The sequence below is a fragment of the Fopius arisanus genome, unplaced genomic scaffold, assembly GCF_000806365.1.
Source record: "Fopius arisanus strain USDA-PBARC FA_bdor unplaced genomic scaffold, ASM80636v1 scaffold00011, whole genome shotgun sequence".
Taxonomy (NCBI): Eukaryota; Metazoa; Arthropoda; class Insecta; order Hymenoptera; family Braconidae; genus Fopius; species Fopius arisanus.
This window is the reverse complement of record NW_011887750.1, coordinates 1,105,013-1,124,660: the sequence shown is the minus strand read 5'-3', so window position 1 is coordinate 1,124,660 and position 19,648 is coordinate 1,105,013. Positions and strand designations below refer to the sequence as shown.

Genomic DNA, 19,648 nt, shown 5'->3' with positions numbered 1-19,648 from the left:
CGAAACTCATCGAGACTCACTCCCCCTGTTATTCCTCCCTCTCTAGATTTCTCCCCCTCTGACCCCCCAGTGTTTTCTTATCGATCTTCGCCTCTGGTTTTAGCATGCTGGGCTTCCCTGACACTCAATCCCAAGCTCTCCGTGCTATTTTGTTTGTTGACTTTTATCCTCTAATGTACAAGGAAAAAGAGGGGAAACACTGGGAAAAAAAAAACGGAAAGTTGGTATTCACTTCCCTCATCGTTTATCATGGCCACCGAGGAAGATTTATATCATCGAGTCTGTTTTTTTTTTATATTACAACAAGGTCAGATGATAAGAAAGGAACAAGATTATAATTATCAGAATTTGCGGGCCGGGGGGAACCGGTGGAAATTAATAAGTCCATTGATGATGGAATTAATTCTCCAAGGGTGGAGATGCATAAGCCGGTAAATATTAAGAAAGAAAAGATTAAGATTCCCTCCAATTACTCGAGAGGGAGTCAAAGAGCCCCTGAAATAGGATTTGTTGTGACAAGCCCGGGCAGCATCTCGATGCACTTCACCGGGAGAATCACTAATGATTCTGTCGTTTGTTTGCAGAATTAAAGTAACTAGACTGCAGAGAGAAACTCGGAGTATCAACAATGGCGGCTTTTGTGGCGAAGCAGATGGTTGGAAACAAGCTGAATGCCGTTAAAGGTGAGTGCAAGAAGATGACTCCCACATAAATTTCTACGAGATTCTCTCTCTCTTCCACTGGGTAGTCCTCGATAAACCGCTTTTCCATTAATTCCATGGGAGATTTCGAGTGATTGCTTCAATAGTCCGATCTAGAAAAGTCTCTTCGTACGTGATTTCACCGAGACTAGGGGAGAAAAAGGATAATTAAGTCGGTGAAATAGTACGGTTCTCTGTAATTTAAGCAATTCAATTGAATTCAATTATGGACCTACGAAATTTTGTCGACGACGAGATCGGGCTGGGGAAACACATCCGTAACATTAAATTCACCGAGTTATATCCATCGATCGATTTCCTCCCTTCCATCTTTTCGGACTATTCTGGCTGGCAGCCGGAAATTCGGGGATACTCTGATGCGATAAAGGCAGGAGGGACAGGCCAGGATAAATGGCGGGAGATGTGCCTGAAATTTCCATGAATTACCATGACTCGAGGTTTATCGCGTGGTTGCGCGGGAGGAACCAACCAACCCCTCCAACACCCCTCCGACACCCCCTTCTCCGACACTCCCCTTCAACCCCGGTAAACTCACTTTACCACTTTTACGCACATCATTCTCATCCCTTAAACTTGTACAATTTTATCGACCATATTAAAATCTTCAATTCTACTTCCATCGAGAGTCATTAATAAATAATTGCCTGAAGATTACCACAAAATATCAGTATAAATTCATCCCCGGAAAATAACCACGTGATTACATTCATACCCATTCTTTTATTATTCAATAAAATTCCTTTTTTTTACAACCAATAAAACCAAGTTGTAATCATGGATTGAATAACATAAAAAAGGCATGGCTTATAAATATCCACAATGTAGTAAAAATTAATGAGTTATCGGAATTTTTTGTCGTTTCTGTTTTCCATTACGACTTATTACTCACTGTAATGGCATACAACTAATTTTGATTATTGTAATATAAAAACATGAGGGATTACAAAATATTACTCCTTGTAGTATTTCCAATTGGATTCTCACTTTAACGCGCACATATATTCAGTGCCGAGCTGGCGTGCAATAAAATTCACTTACTAATAAAACACGACTCGTGGCACTTGTCATCCACGCAGAATATTATAATTCGACTGAATGGTGCATGGAAGTTTACGACGAAGTGCTCTACATTGTGTTACTACTCAGTCAGTTTCTAACATGGCCAAACTCTGGAAATTCAAATTGTTTGAATGAATTCAGAGATAGTTAATATAACACTTGGGAGAACCTCCGTAAATGACATCCTTTGTCGATGTGCCGTGATAAGATCCGATTAGATTCTGCTGGTGACACTCGGTTGACAACAGAATTCCCAGAAATGATAATCCATATGGGCTAGGGACATTGGTATTGAGGGGCAATGGCAGGGTCTCGATACCGGCATTATTTTCATTTTCTCCAAGAGGAAAAAAAAGGTGGTGAAAATTCAGCGCTGAAAGCATTGGATGTTTTCCGCAGGTTTACGAACTTCTTTTTGGAGTAAATGGAAATATACGATATTGGAAGGAGTGAGATGGTTGGACGAGTGGGAAAGTGGAGAAGGGTGCTGGAAAAACCCAAGCCTGCAGTTTACAACATGCCCGACTTTACGGCGCAATATCCCGGGGCTTGTTGTACGCTGATCTACCTAGTTTTATGATAATTACAGAACTCGTGCCCTTTCATTGGTCGTGGAACATAGACGCATTCTTTGCAGCATTCAATATATAGCATAAAGCATCGAGTGAAGGGAAAAAAATAGTCAGAGGCGACCAATTAAAGTGATAAACAAGGGAGAATTGAGTGTGACTTTTTATTTTTTTTTTCTGGTGAAGAGAGGTGACTGTTTCCGGTGGAGTTATTTCAATTGACGATGGAGGGATCGAGTGGAGAACGAGGAGTTGGTACATTCCCCCAAGTGTATTTCAAGGTAACAACTTGCAAACGCACAGTGCAGGGAGTTTCTATTAACACGCTGGATGGACTATTGGAGTGCAAGATCGAATTGAGCTGTGGAGGGACTCAACTCTGTCGGCAACAATTAGTGGAGACTTTTCGACGAGTGTACTGGTCAATAGTGCTGAGGGAATTAGAAAAGTGTGGAGGGACACTGGGAGGGGCCATTGGAAAGGGAGTTGTGACCAAGCTTGGAGGTTTTGTAAACTGAAAACCACTACTAACTATCGACTCCTCTTCACATTCGCCACCTGTTTCGTTTCACTCGAGTGCTTCATCTTCTTTTCTCGTTGACTCTTTTTTGTACACCACTGGGGTCTCTGAACACTCGCCTGAGTTAATTGAAATCCTGGATCAATTGAACCGCAACACTACTCTATAACGAATCTCCCTCTATTTCTCTCGCACTTATTTTCCGGCCTTTTGTCATACCTCTGTATTATTTCTCCCATTCTCCTTATACCATGGATGATTTATTTATTTATTCCGATGATGCTAATGCATTCGATCCCCAACCCATCCAAGTGCATCGTTTAATTACTGCATCGGCGTTATTATAACTAGGGTCATACCAGCCGTTTGTAATGTCCACGAAGCACCGAGAGGGCACATTGCGATCAGACCTGAGTAATTTAATAATAGTGACCACTAACCACACACCCCACTATCGATATCCCTTTATATTAAAATAGCAATGGGTTATTAATTTCTTTCAATTTCGATCACTCGATTTTTATTCAATGCTCGATTCTTGCTCAATGAGTTTTCCAACAGATTCAAAGATTTCTAAGATTCAAAATGGTTAAAAACGTCGGATAACTCTTCAATTCAATTATATTATCATTGATTTTCAGCGTTAAACCTCTAATTCACCCTGAACGTGCCCAACTGCGCACGTCAGGGACCTAGTATTATATAACGATGCATGATTTTCAATCAATATTAACTCAGAGCTCGAGGATGCTGGAAATGATCGTGACCCCTTCGGTGCTCTTGGTATTTTCATCTTGAAATTCTCGGGGCAATAAAATTGAGATACACGGATCAGGCGCATTGCTTCTGGGCAATTTGTCTCTGATATTTTACGCCCAACAGTCATCGGCATAATTTCTGAAGGGGACTGGTGGATCCGTACAATGACACACCGGCTCAATCCAAAGGGAGATATGATACCCCAGTAGAATTTCTCCTTTCCCTTCCAATTCGACCCAATTCCAACTCCGATCCTTTAAGCTCCGATGCTTATATATATATATTCATCCACCATTCACCCGCATACATGTCTTCTTCATCCCTTTGATGTACCCTGAAACCTAGAAATTTCGTACACACATTTGGACTTTTATGGTGAATTTTCTGCAAACAGTTACCTCCATTTTCAGCCCCAGTGCAATGTCCTTCAATCTCTCAAATAATCATTATCATCGGCTATTTTTCCCCAGTCGGTGAACCCCTAATTGATCATTCTGGGCATAGAATCACTCACAGTCAATTTTCTTGAGAGCGTTCCTGCTGAATTAACTAACTCTTGCCATTAACGAAATTATGGCTGCCTAGTCTTCAAACGGAATGACTCAGTGCCTCTAGTCCAATTACATTTCAGCTTTTATTCTACTGAGTTGATGCACGGTGGAAAATTTCCGAGAATAATTCTACTTCTGGCACTGTAATTTCTCGTATATTCCCCGGAAAATTCGTCTCTGCAGAAAAACTACACGCCCTCATATTTTTCAGTGAAATTTACAATTTCACTATTTCAGGGAAGAATCCGAGGGAATTGTAAATTATACGTAAACCTTCCATAAAATTTCAATTTCTTCAAGAATGCAACTGCTCCTTTCGATAAGTCTCACGTGTGCACTTGTTTCATCTCCACCAATGTTTAACACAAAAGAAAAACCACCAGCGGGGTTAACGTATACACAGCCTGGATAAATAATGGCTACTGTTTAAGTCATGAAGTCGTTTGGCGTGACAAGAGTTGCTGAGGGTAACGGTGCGTGAAAGGAAAGTCCTGTTAACGCATAAATATTGATGGCATCGAAACTCAACAAACTAGAGTGCAAATGAAATCTCAACGCTCATGTTTTTCCCAATTCCTGAAACAATGGCTTCTCCCCAACTCAGTCCTCTATCAAACATATCATTTCTCCGGATAATCACTTAAAAAAAAAACAATTGATAAATTAATAAACGCTTGTTGGATATTCACTCACTCGATATTCCTGAGTGCCATCGCACCGATCCGGATTCACATGGCAGACATTTTACATACATAACTACATATGTACGCACATATAGCGAGTTAAAAGTGGGATGAACTGTTATAGGAATGACCTCGGTCCGATATTTAATTAAATGTTGGCTGACCAGTAGCCGATGCCGCTTGTCAATACTTGGGAATAGCTCACCAGTGGCGCCATAGGAATCTATTGGACATTTTCCCAGAGTTTTTTAATGATTTTCCTCATATGAATTCACCATTAAAGTCAGTAAATCATTGATTTGGGGCTGAGGGAGTGTAACCAAGTGCCAGCATTGAAATGCCCATTAATTGATGAATACGTTAATTTCACTTTTACACTCCACCGACAGCCCTGTTCATAGCTGTATTTAGCCGCGAGTTATTGATAAACGAGAGAGAAGTTGATTGCTATAGTCCAATTGCTCTCACCACCAAGGAACAATGGGTGAATTTTTCTTTCTATCCCATAATCAACCCCAAATCAATATTCATTCTTTACACACTGGCTTTCATTTTGCCATTCTCCATATTGATTCGTTTCTTGGCTGTCTCTGCAGTCTCGACAACGTCATCGAGAAATTCTATACCCATGGTAATTTAAACTTAATAAAGCGCGTCGTCACCAGCGCGTGTCGAGGATTTTTCCTCCATTCCTCACTGGCTTGAAAGAACGCAATTGAATGCGTTGAATGCTCATTTACCTGGGGCTTGCCAGTAAGAATAGAATGAGAGACGATGTTCGGCCCTTGAGTCGGGCTGCAGTTAGCACTTGAATGTTCCATCTCACTTTCGCATAGCATCGAGATGGAATCCTTAATATAGTCGGGTGGGGTAGAGTGCGCACTAGTGGAAACGGACACCCTCCTTGAGGGAACAGGATGAGAATGACATTCCGCCAAGACCCGGACGTAAAATTACGCCAGCCGACAATGCGAATAACCGGCTGGCGAATGAACCGTAGGAGACGAGGCTCGTCAAGAGGATTCTTCGCGTATCTCCCCACCGATAACGATACCATTACGCACACCACTTCCATCACTTCAATATTCATACCCAGTCCCCATAAATTTTCCGATAGAAGCCAATTTCAATCCCTCCAAATCCATCAAATATTCACTCAATTAAATCTATACCTATTGCTATTCATTATCACGCGAAAAAGATAAGAAAATTCTGAAATATCCCATCATGCATGATATACCAGGATTTGGGTGTCTTAAAATTTCTCTTCAATTTCAGGTATACTCGGGTCCGATGGGACATGAGACGGCAATGATTTGGGATTATTCAAATTTCGTAATATCTATAAAGTTAATCCCATATTTGACGCACGTAAAGGTCGCGGTGGTTCTTGTTCATTCTCTTTCTGAGTCCTGAATAAAATCCGCTGGCCGTATATATTCCTCTCGACTCAGAACAAAAACCGGGAAAAGAAAGAAAAACGTACGAAGGAGTCAGAGGAGAGCTAATCTTCGAAACGAATGGACAAAAGAAACTTTGCTCGTTACGGGAACACTTTAGCGGGTTGGTGGGATTGGTAGTAGTATGAATTAAGCATCGTCTGACCACACCGTGGTCTTTCTCCTTGCCTTTATCGTCGTTTAATCTCGCTGAGCAGGATCGATCCTCGGCATTCTTCTCATTCATAGGAATACCCGATCCCCATATTTTTCACCCCCTGAATTAAACAGTTATACCACACTTTTCTTCACTTTTCCATTAGATTATTTAAAATTCATATGGAAAACTGGAAATGCCACTGGCAACGGCCGCGAGGTCACAGCTTGAGACGCATAATTGATGGTCACTAACGGGCCAGAGTAAACAACATGATAATTCTGTTTTCCAAGACCTTTGAGGGTAGCATGTAATTAATCGTTGTCGTAATCAGCTCTTGGTTTAATTAAGACAACGGACTAACGCGTCTATTAATTCAGGAGTAATCGATGAGGCAAGTGAATCACGATTGGTCTAGATTGCTACGGGATTACGGATGCCTTTCTTGAGAATCTATTCTCATTGCTCACCGACAATTCTAGGAGAGCATTTCTTTTCTCTTTCTCTTTCTCTTTCTCTCTCTCTCTTTCTCTCTCTCCCTCTCTCTCGCTCTCTCTTCGTAATAAAATTAATGCAATTACATATCGCTGGGTTTTCATGGAGGCGAGTGAGAAGAATGAGTTAAAAAATAAATAACAAGGGTATTGTCGACGTGCGGCGGATGAGGAAGGCGAAGGAAGAGCCATAGGAAAATTGCCACTACTCCCTCGGGAGTTTGAGGATGAGGTTGTCCCGTGAGGTGGAGAGAAATTTTTCCACCTCTGTGTACACTACACGCCACTGTATAAATACTCTGTACTAATATTTTTTCCTCAATGACAGCTTCCTGGAATTTATGGATTGTTCATCCGGATTATTCGAAATTTTATTAGGGCGTAGCTCTAATATGTTGATTTGTAAAATTTGTAAAATGGGCATTGAGGGGATTTAGACACCTATCGTGATGTTTGGATGTGAAACTCAGCACGTACACTCTAACTAATATACAAGTAATTGCAGGCTTGTGAACTCATGGATAGAAAGTTTGGTTTCGCACTATTGGCCAGGGCGGTTTCGGACGATTGGTGTGCTAATGGAGAAGCACTGGATGAGCAGAGTCTGCGATAAGACGCCAGCTTTGCTCAACTACCCTTAAACTTTAAACTCAGCTTTTCCCAGGGTTTAACCATTGGAACAGTGCCTCAACCAATATCATTTAATCAATAATCACGACATGTAGAATCAATAATTTGTAAGTTAATGAGGTGAATCGGAGGATGAACGATTCCATATCGCAATACGACATGCGACCACAGGGATTTCATGTGTTCAACTGATCTCAGTGAACTACTAATTAACCCTGTGCTCTGGCGTGTCCTGTTACGAGTGCCATCCCTCTGTGGAACATTCAAGAGTCGACAATCCGAGATATGGATATACAGCGAGGGTCAACGGGTGTAGCTTTTGCAAATACAAGTCGGCCAGGGATGATGACGCCATGAGAATGCACACCTCTATACGAAATACGTTCTATTCCAAAACCCAAAGCGACATACATTTTGCAGGTGACATCATTGAACACTTCTACCAGTTAGATCCACGCTTGGCCCCGTAACGACCAAACGACTGGCCTGGCAACGATTTATGTTACCGTAAATCATTTTCGAGATGCACAACTGCCCGCTGCCCTCTGCCCTCTGCCCTCTGCACTCTGCCCTCAATCCTCTATCCTCTATCCTCTGTACTATATGCACCTATCGATGGTCAACATTAAGTGGAGATGCCCTCAACCATCAGCCACACACGCGTTACATTTTTTTATAACATTTTTTTTTTCCTCACCGAAAATAGTTGTCGCTAATCTCATATCCGCGTACTTATCAATCATTAAATTATTAATGTCCACCATTGGTAGGTGGACTACGAGAAATTTAACGAGAGTGCAGACCATTTCTACGGGTTACTGCAAACGTCGTTATCCGTACACCCGATGAGAAAGATAATGGTGAGGATGTACGAATTATTGTATAGCAGCAATGCTCCGGCACAGGCGACATGAACAATTTGGTGTGTGCTAATAAATAGGGGAATCCACTACTGGCCACCTATACTTCTATTTATAGTCTCATCCTACTCTCCAATCTCTCGCATCGTACGTACATCCTATTAAGCGTATACCGCACCATTTCGAGTTAGCCGCTAACGGATATGCCAGTGATAACGAACCAGCCGTTGTCCATTGCTAGATTGCGATGTTCATCCCTTCTGTAGCATTACTCATTCCCTCATTCATAGAGATCCAATGAAAGTTGATCGATTTTTAGGACTCTAGCTCGGTTGTTAATGATGATTGATATGGCCAGGAGGAAAGGGAAGGCAGCTTGATCAATATAATCACTTTATTCACTCTGGCCAATACAAAATCGATCGACCCGTGGCTTTTATTTTTTCTCCCAACGAATCAACTTCACTTTGTAACTTTGAATACGTACGAATCAGTCTTCATCGGAGCGCAATCAGCCTCTCAATACCGGTAATCAGATGGATTCTCATACTCATTCATGCCTCTGACAATCACGTGACAATCCTCTCAGGGGATATCTTTTCTCGGATACAGAAATAGCACGTAGGTAAATTATGAATCGATATGAATACCAAATGATATTGGAAAAATATTATTTATATAGAAGCGTGGGAAAACGCCGGGCGTAGTTCAAAATAACGAATTCAATTTTCCTCAAAACGGGGAGTGGTCTCTTGGCTTTTCTCTCTCCGATCATTCCGCATGGCAAGAAAACCTGGAGGTAATCCCACATAAATCCCTATTCGTTATAAAAGTCGATCTCGTTCGAGTCGCGGTGCTAACCTTTTTCATTTTTCTTTTTCTTTCTTTATTTTAATAATCGATGGAATGAGAAAGATAGACAAGATCCCTGTACACTTGGCATTGAGCGAAAAAGGGGGTGGGAGGGAGGGGGGGGGGGAGGAAGGAAGGGGGAAGTTACGTCGATAATCTGCCTCGGCCCGATGCATCTATCCATCGGGGATTACGTGCTTGAATGGTATCATAGCCACTTTTCCCCATTCTTCCAAGCACTGGGTCCACCTTTCTACCCCCCCTCCCCCCCCCCACGAATTTGACTTTCCCCATTCTTATTCTGATTGCATTCTCACTCCTCTTGTCGTAAACGACGCCTCCCTTTTTACACGCTCATTCACGACGTACAATAATCCTGATAACGACGCAACGAGCAAAAAACTCACCGATGAGGAAAGGAGACAAGAGGAGATAAAAAAAATCACCCCCAGGGGAAGGAGAGATTTCTTCTAGAGGTTTTAATCGATTTTCTACCCCTTACTTTCTTCAGGCTTCTTTTTCATCTTTCACTTTGATCAAAGACACGTCCTGTCTTTTAATACCGAACCGCCCGACGTTAAAACAATTCACCACCTTTTATACGTACCATCTCAACTGTGACATGAACCCAGGTTCATTAGTATTCATTAGTCAGCAATAAAGTTTCGCAATAAGTGACGCCGACTTATTGCCCTCCCAGTCTCTGCTCTACCCTTGGGTTTCCTCTTTTCGAATTAGTAACTGTTTTCACGACGTGCAGCCTCTCATCTTGACCGACTGAGAAACATTTCACATTCTCAATATTCACAGTATTCTCAAAACAAGTATGGAGGATGCACGACGTCTTTTCAATTAATTCTGGGATAAATCCACCTTTTATTCTCACTCACTGAAACTTCCACCCTCCACTCAAGTACGAAACTTGACTGAAAACTTGACTCTAATCGAATCAGCAATCACGCCTGACTAGCGCCAAAGACCTCGAGGATTTGGGAGTTTATAATCGGTTTAGGGGCATGTTGAGTTTTCCCAAAAATTTCTTATCCAAGAAAAAAAAAGATAGAAGAAGAATATTTGAGAGGGCATTACTCGATTTAAACTCAAAAGTTTATGGAACACTTACCCCAAAGGTCACAGGCCAAAAACTGAGAAAGTGCACAGCTGTCGCAAGTAATAAGACGTATGTCGCTCTGGGTACGTGGTCCTCTCAACAGAGTTGCGGTGTGATAAGAGCACACGAACAAATTGCTAGGAGAGAATGAAAAAGGAAGTGGCGGTGTCTTAGGGGAGACCACACTCCTCGTGAAAGTCGTTATCATGTACCGTGAAATGTTATCCAGTATATGCCATCTCCCCAGATTTTTTCACCAATAAAAGTGCCAATGAACCGAAAAACCTCGAGATTCTCAAAATTAGCAGCAATGTGTCTCCCAGAATTTCTATTTTTCTATACATCGTTGGTAGAAATAAAAAAATATCCCAAGAGGTAGAAAACCGACACAAAGTTTGGGGAAGTGGAACATGTGATACGAGACGTTGCCCAATCGAGCGTGAGAGTCTTCAGTGTTCCCTCGTTCCACCAAGAATCCGTCCACGGGAAACACGTCCTGGACGATATCGGTGGGTTTTAACCGCAGACGATAGCAATGGGGAAAGGGAAAAAAAATGAAACCCACAAGCCAAAACCCAAGGATCACGTCATCCGGAACCCTTTCGTCGACATACCTCAATGGGAAAAAGTGAGAGAAAAAGAGACAGATGACAAACCCATCGACATGGCAAAAGCGGGAATTTATCGACTATTTTTTTTCTTACCGTCCGATCAGCATTTTTCCTAACCATTCTTTAAAACACAAACTACCATTGCGGACTGCAAATTGTTTGAGTCGTTAGAAAATGCCCTGGGGGATGAACTGTCAACCTGATGGTCGCATGAATAACCGCGTGTTCCGATATTTTTTGTTGAATCGTCGTGACTTTAGAATGGTACACCTACTTCTTCATCTTCCTTCCTTCCTTCCTACGTGATGTCGTGTGGCTTTCGGTATTATACTCTGGAAAGGGCTCGTTCGAGTAACCATCCCAAACCGATTCCCTTAGGCTATTTGTCGTGTCCGGGGTTTACGTCTTCCTCCAGGATATGCCGTAGTCAGTGAATTCTCCTGGAATTAGAAATACGTGTCGCCCTGCCCAATCAGCAATCTCCAACCAACCAGTTTCTATTTCTTATAAACAATTTCTCATGTCTCTCCTGTTTAAGGGATATTATTTACGCTTATTACGAGACCGTTGGCCTTTCATCCTGTCCTCCAGTGAGGCTTAATCTTGAATTCCAACCCACCTGGCCTCTGCACAAGGCAAGAAATTATTAACACAGAGCTTTAATGAAAAGAAAACGTACGATGGGACGACTGCGACTGGAGAGTAATGGCCGGAGACTTAGTGGAGGAGAACGTAATAACCGTTGGACATTTTTCATTGGGTTCATATCCTCAGGTAGTGTATTAATTGCCCTCGGGAAAACAACTCGTATTTTATCCAACTGTTGTGTTTGTTCTCGACATTTATTCCTCCAATCCCATCGATTCTCTTTGCTCTCATGAAATTCTGAGACTCCGCCCTTCGACTAAATTCATACCTCCTGCGACTAGTGACTTTTTCTCTAGTCATCATGATATTTCATCTAAAATGAAGCGGTGAGCCTATCGATCAGTTGGATAATTCGACATGGGAAATTTTTACGGCAAACTCTTTGAAAAAACCGCGCAAGCTAGAGCGCTAAACCGCCATGCTGGCATGAGATTGGCACAAAGCCAAGTGCATACGTGCTTTTCGGCAAAGCGGCCAAGTCACCCCCTCTTTCACCTCTCGGTAAAAAAAAAAAGTGCTGGGGCTAAAGAGGGCTAGGTCGGGCCTTGTTCCAGATCTGCCAAATCGTCACCATTTCATCCAACGGCTTGAGAGGCGAAATCGATAGTTCCACAAGGCCCTTCTCTTTCATTTCTCGGTGGGTGTGCATTTCGAGATAAAAGGATTCCTTCAATCTCCCTCTGCGTACGTGCATTTCCGTTCTTCGAGCAAAATAAACCCGAGAATTCAAACAATCTCACAAATACTGGCTTTAAGCACTACTTTGCAGCATTTCGAGATTATGAAGCAAGTTATTTTCATAAATTCAACAGAATATCGGGGAGCGAAGCGTTGACAATTTTAATGAAACTGTCGGTTAGTTGATATTGGAAAATTGAGGGAGATTATTTTGACACAGTGATACGAGGGATGGGCCGAAATTCTCATATTTCCATAGTCCTCAGTGGAGATGCTGGTACATCCCACCGATCCTGGGCCATTTGCAACAGTGGCAGGAAGGAAATAAACAGTTTTCTCGTGGTACTGTGAAACGAATTGTCTTGGATATATATTGGTGGAATGTACATAGCCTCTATTAAGAAGCTTCCTACATGTAAGCATTTGCCGGGAAGAAGTATCCAAGGTGAGACGGCTGAGAGATAGTGCAGGGAAACCCCCGGAAGATATTCGAACAGTGGCGATAAATCTGTGCCCCAACATCCCATGTTTTGCGCATTCAACCCGCCCCCTGTATCCAAAGAGCCCATAAATTTAACTCCTCTCCTTAGGTATTCCTCAAAGATCTATCCTGTGATAGCCAATATTAGGCCTATGCATCAAACAGTCAAAAGCCCTTTCACAGTGCCATTGAGGAGATGTGCTAATTGCTTTAATCCAATCACAACTTCAAACTGCATTTTCATTATCTTAAGAGATCCATTTCACTGGGATATTTAGGGGTTGAACTTATTGATTTGCCTTATCCCAGTCGTTTAATCCTGGTAATGCAATACAATATACGGTGCCTGAAAAAAATATAATAAAAAAAAAAGTAGTGGAAGTACTGGTGGAGTAGACAGCCAGCCGATTTTACGGTGTCAACCCTCGTGATTCTGGCTCAAGGGAATTGCATTTGAAATTGTAATTCATCTGTTTTGTATTTTTATCTCTCCCAGCGTTTATTTTTGCTAGCTCTTCCACTTACTGGGATTGAGAAAATCAATTAAGCTCACACTGTCGGTAAATAGTGAACAATTGGGGAATGACACCTGGTGGTCTTTTATTGGGTGAATAATTTTGTGACATGCGAAAAAACAATTCCGAGTGTCTTATGAGGTTGGTGTAGACGTATTCTGTTGTTGGAGATTCTCTTCATACTGTAAATCATAAATATTCTGATATTTCTGGTTTTCTCTCGTGCTGTGTTCTCTGGTGGGTGGAATGGTAATTCCAATCTCCGATAATCCGACAGAAGAGTTTCCTCTGGAGCTTTTCAGAACAGATTGGTGGCACAGGAGGGGGGAGGGGTTTCCACTTGTATAATTGGAGAGTTTTTTAGTTGAGTTTTTTTTTTGGCAAACGTTAAATCAGGATTTGTGGCTGGGAGTTTTTAAGCCGGAATGCAACTATTCAACTCTGATTTATTTTTTCAAACGTATGTTGTGTAAGGAGATGATAACTACTTGTGGAGGAGCAACTGCACTTGGAGAAAACATTATAATCCCATGGATATTTCAGATATTTCCTGTATTCTCAGGATTAATCCAGTGTTTTATGGGCAGGCCTTTCAAATAAAAATCGATTTCCATAGTTCACAAATGCCATTCTCCTAGTTAAATCGTACGTTAAACCTGTCGATGTCATATGAGATTATGACAATACTCTCAGGTATAATCCCTTTGGTAAATAATTGAATGACATATGCATAGCTCATTGACCCAGTCACACCCATTGAAAACCCAATGATGGCCGTTCACCATTCTGTTGTTGAATCCATCGATAATTCGGATTTTACGTCCCATGAAAATCGCTGTCACAAAAACTCCGAAGAGTGACTGATTCAGTTCCTCCCATTCTCTTTTTTCCGGTTTGTCATTCCATCAAATTGTCATGGGAAAAAAGTCGTTACGAATTGGCGGGATTTTGGTAAGCCCGCGGTGAAGTGATTCCCTAGGACACTGGAGAGTTCAATTTTGTGGACATTGGGGCGGATAAAAAAAGAAAAAAAAAATAAAACTATCGGTAAAGGAATATTTGTAATTGGTGATGGAATGCACGCGCATTGCACATCCCTCTTTCTCTCTCCCTCTCTCTGTCTCTCTTTTCCTCTTTCAGTCTTTATGACATTCAATCGGTCCCCATTAATTCCGCGGATCTTTCCCAAGTTTTTGTCAGTAGAACGACGAAGAAATGGAATGCATGAACCACGCCTTTTCACGGTACCACCCCTGCTGATGGTGTGACCTACAAAAACTACGATTTGCAATTTACACGCTGCGCACGGCTGTTTGAACTTTTTACAAATTTGCAAATTGTCAGAAAAAAAAATAAATCCCAGGAGCAACTGCAGGGGGGAGTTAAAAAAAAATAGAAAAAATAGGGAAAATAGAGGAATGGGGACCAGCGACAGGCAGTGACTCATGTTTTTCCCCCGAAAACTCGAAAAGTGCAGTTTCAGCGAATGATGGGAAATTCAGCGACCGAATTCAGCAGATACTTTCACGGATTTGCGGCTGTGGCGCCAGCCGAAATGCGTTAATTTGACAAATTAGATGCTTCCGCATGGCGTCGCTAACGTGGTCGTCGAGGCTCCACCGATTGTGTTTATAGGTCTGCCGTCCTGAGCGTATACCCATTGAATTTAACGTGCTCACCTAATTTTACCCACGAACCAAATCCCTCATTTCAATTCTACCTCACGTCTATTACACCACAGAGGACATTACACAAGCATTTTCCTAAACAAAATCGAGTCACTCACATTGCCTAATTAGGCACCATTTCCACCCGACAAAATGAAAGTTAATCCCTGTATGTTCCATCGATGTTCACTCAAAATCGCTGTTTGATGATAAGCTGTGCCTTTTGTTCCATTATATGTTTCAATACAGATGCTCAATACAAGTGGTAATTGTACACACATCATACCACCAATATACTTCATCTCAATTTAGCCAATCATATTTGATAGCTCAACAGTAATATTCGAGATTTATTCATGATTACTCCCAAAACTCGAGCGATCCTTGGTTGTCTCGTTGGCTGATTTATGGATGCAACTGAGTTATACCAATGATATGTTACCAATTCCCGAATCAAGCAAACAGGGGGTAGAGAGAGAGAGGAGAAAAAAATTAAGAAAATGTTGCATAAAAGGGACTTGGTTTCCGAATGTCCTGGCTGGAATATCAATCGTCCCCCTTTCTTTTTAACCCCAGAGCCACCGCGTACCTGGCTCTTTCTATCCGCCTTTGCATTTATATTGGCTTCCCGACCGGCACACGATCCCAGACTACCAAACGCCCGTGGTAGAAAAAACGAGGAAAATAAAGAAGATATAAAACGAGAAGAACAGAAAAAAAAAATGAAATAAAAATAAAGAGAGAAAGAGCAAAGAATACGCGACAGATTTGCCAGACGTGATACAGTCGTGACTTCTGTGATTTTATCGTGTACGTATAAAAGCGGGGGAGATTGTGAAGTTGGAAGACATAGGTTCAAAGAATCACAAAATGTGACTCAAGCACGCAATAGTCTCCAATAGTCTGCAGGAGACTGCAAGGGACTGCAAGAGACCGCACTACGAAACGCCATTTACCTTTGAAAATAGACGATGTATGAGGAAACCTATAATTTTCAGTGCGAATGCGAGGTGCAGATACCTTTGACCGGTGGAGGAGAGTGTGGACCAGTGCTTTGATATGCACAGTCAAGTCAAATGGCAAAGGATTTGCCCCACCGATCGGCCAAATTCCCCAATGGTATTTGATCCCCTGGAATGTTCCCCAGTAATAGAATCCACGTGGATATATCTGTAGGTACAGCTCGGGGGTTGTCACTAGATCGAGAGGTAAACATCCAATTAATTTCGTTAACACAGACGTCCTTTGAATGTAACCCCCAATAGCAAAGCCAAAAATGTCAACGTTATTTTTTATTTTTTTTTTCAAAATGAAATACCACTGCAAATGGGAGAATCCGTTGATACGACGGTGGTAAGAAGGCATTACAGAGTTGATGGCATATCGTAAAGAGAGGATGATTGAATAGTTCTGTACACCGGATATATGGCAGTCATAGCGATTACTCTGCAACAGCCTAATAAATGCGATAGTGTACCTTGTTTAAACTGTCGATCGTGCTTTCAAGGCTGTGAAGCCTTGGATGTGTGCATGAAACGTTAGTGCTAAAGCTCAAATGGCAAGATGTTGAAGCGAAGGGAAAAGCCTGCATTAGCTAACTACACCTCCACACACGTCAACTCACTCGCATAATTCGGAGGTAATTAAGCCGAGCAGTGTTATTCGATTGAACTGATGCAATCGCCATTCTCAGTAACGACGAGGCTAAATTAATTTCCCAGCGTGCCCTATACCTACACTGTTACCCATACCTGCTCTTGTGTATTTATCGTGTCGCACTTCAATGGAGAATTAAAATGTAACTAAGCATTTTGGTGTAATTTGTCATCGTTTATATACTCGGCCTCCGTACGAAATAACTAACTACTCTTGGGAAAATAAAATCGAGCAAACGGGAGTCAAGACAGAAATTACAACACACGACGGTGACTAATTCGTCTGGTATATAGCTCCGGGTGGGGTAGACAGGTGTTACGATAAAAGAGAGAGAGAGAGAGAGAGAGAGCGAATTTAAACGGGGGAAAAAGCAAGTGAAAAGTCTTGAGAATGTTTACCTCTGCGGGAAGGCTGTCTTATCTCCTCATTCCATATTTGTTCAGCTCAATGTGAACACAAAAATAAAGGAAAGACGTATTTTATCGGGAGATTGAGTTATAAATTAGGATGATGATTGTAGTGGATGAATGAAGTTGAAGGGAAACATGAAAAGTTAAAATACACAGTGTGTCGGGGATAGCCAAATGTTAGAGTGGAGCTATAGCTTTGGGTTTGGGGAAGTTGAGGCGTTAATCTGTCCATTTGCGGTAGGTCGAGTGAGGGCTTTGGGCTGGGCCCGGAACTTCCGGTAGATGCAGGAAGTGACCGCATCGAGGGGAAACAGCGTATATCGATGTGCACACTCGGTTCAACTTGCGTCGATTTCAATTATGAAATTTCAATGTGACATTTTGCAACACATTTGCGCACCTGGTGCTCTCTCTCACCATTGAAATTTCTCATTTCACTGAGCACATTGGACAGCGCAAGTTATAATAATATTCACCGACTTTCTCAATGTTATTTTGCCGTGTAATTCTTGAATTGTGGGTGAATTCACAGGGAAACTCGTATTATTTGCGTGAAAAGTGGAGAATAGATAGAATGCATAGAGCAGCGACAGTTTAATGAGGCAGAAGGGTTTCTCTCTCGCGGGATGGTCTTGCGATTGGCCAGTGGCCTGATTTTCATGCTCAACTTACCACAGGACGTATTAAGTCCGATCCCCCGACAGCGACACGCTTTAACGTTCGTTACATACCCTTCTCCATCTCTCCCCCTTTTTTTTTACCTTCGCCTCTTTCATATCATCCCCCGTTTTCGTCCACGCTTCCGTGCTAAAGCAAGCCCTCGAGATATTCGTGTTATCCGCTATAATCCTCATTACCCTGGATTTCCCCTAATGCACAACACCTCAATCTCAATACACCAGGTGTTCTACCAGGTGCTTCACCAGGCGCTTCACCAGGAGCTCCACTAGGCGCTTCACCAGGAGCTCCACCAGGAGCTCCACCATGCGCTTCACCATCACAGTCACCAATAAAGTTTTCTTTTTGCAAATTTTTCGCATTCCTCTGGTGGCAATTCAAATCCTTTGTTTTTACCCTGCCCCTTATGTAGAATTATGCGTTACTTTATATGCCATTTCGAGGCTATGAGTAAGTCTTTGTAATAAAATTTTTCATTCATATATAATACTTGCTCGTGCATGTAAAGACATATTTTTCACGGGGGAAGGAAGACGACTCGGGTCTTCCCAGAGATTACACGGCAGTTATATGCCATGAGCGTTATATAAGGCTTCACTCGGAAGGCATACACCTGTGCGCCCAGTGATCTCCCACCCTCTCCGAGAAAATCCACCAAGAATCCATGCAGTGCTTCTGGAGATTTCTTAAGTGTATTTCATCCTGGGTATTGCCACTGGCCATTATCGAAACTTGAAAGTCGATACTCGTGTTCAAACTCTCTATCCACTTTCTTCCTTCAATCCTCCACTCACCTACCTCCAACACACTCCCTCCCCCTTTGTCCCTTTTTAGCTTTTGAGTAAAGCCGCTTTTAAAGCAGGAGTGACCGCCTTTTAGTACCATTTGATTTGTACCCCTCGTAAAATCGCTAGCCCGCATCTAGGCTCAATGGCCTTAGAAATGAGTATATGGACCGTAAAGTTGATATCGACCAGGGACTATTTAACAGCCCAATAATTAATTTAAGGAAAAAATGTATTCTCCACAAGTGAGAAATATTGAATTGATTTTTCTTGATAAATTTAACATCTCGATAATTAATGTCACCCTTTCACGGTCATATTCCCTCTCATTATTATCACAATAGAGGGAAGCGTACTTACTCGCGTGGTACATACTACATTATATTTTTACAAAGAAAATGATATTCGGTTGGTGGAAGGTGGACAGTTTTTCTTGCGAGATACATAGAAGCCAACCCGACCTATATGTACGCCATGGTACATCAAGCACTAGTACACAGGGTTAGCTTTGGCATCCATTTTGGTGTGCCGGAAGAGACGTGTCGACATAATGAATTTTGTGGTCTCAGTGGGTACAGAGAGAGGAGAAGAGAGAGGAGAAGAGAGAGAGGAGAAGAGAGAGGAGAAGAGAGAGGAGAAGACAGAGGAGGAGAGAGGTGAAAGGAGAGATGAGAGAGACAAGTGCGAATGAAGGTGAGACCGATTGGTCCGCCCTTGGAGTATGTACGGTCGTACAAAAGCCAAGCGAAATGCCAAATGGGCCTCGACCTGAGGGAGAGTAAGATTAATTGGCCTGAGGTACATTGAGTATTGAGTAGTCATGTAACAATGCAAGTCAACCCGCAAGCTCATCCCATCTCATCTCACTGGTGGATGATAAAATTTTGAAGCATTAACATCATCACATGATTTTATTAAAATATAGTTGACCGATGATTTGCAAATTGTCCTGCAATTAACCTACTCAACATGTAGTGGGTGTTGGCCACACATGCACAAGCTCGAGTGTTATATATGAATGAGAGGAGAGAGTGACGCGTATACAGAACGGGCTCAAGGCTCGAGTCCCAGCAATCAGGCAGGACAATAAAGCTATGCACAATATAATGCACC

General features: G+C 42.1%; 1 protein-coding gene across 4 annotated transcripts in view; it reads left to right on the top strand.

Annotated features, from left to right (window-relative positions):
- Positions 1-19,648, top strand: part of LOC105262873 (complexin) — an 86,245-nt gene that overhangs the window by 33,757 nt on the left and 32,840 nt on the right. For all 4 annotated transcript variants that reach the window (XM_011298720.1, XM_011298719.1, XM_011298717.1 and 1 more), the window contains one exon: positions 585-683. In XM_011298720.1, coding sequence (XP_011297022.1) covers positions 629-683 — 55 coding nt within the window. In that variant the 5' untranslated portion in view covers positions 585-628. The remainder of the gene's footprint in view (positions 1-584; positions 684-19,648) is intronic.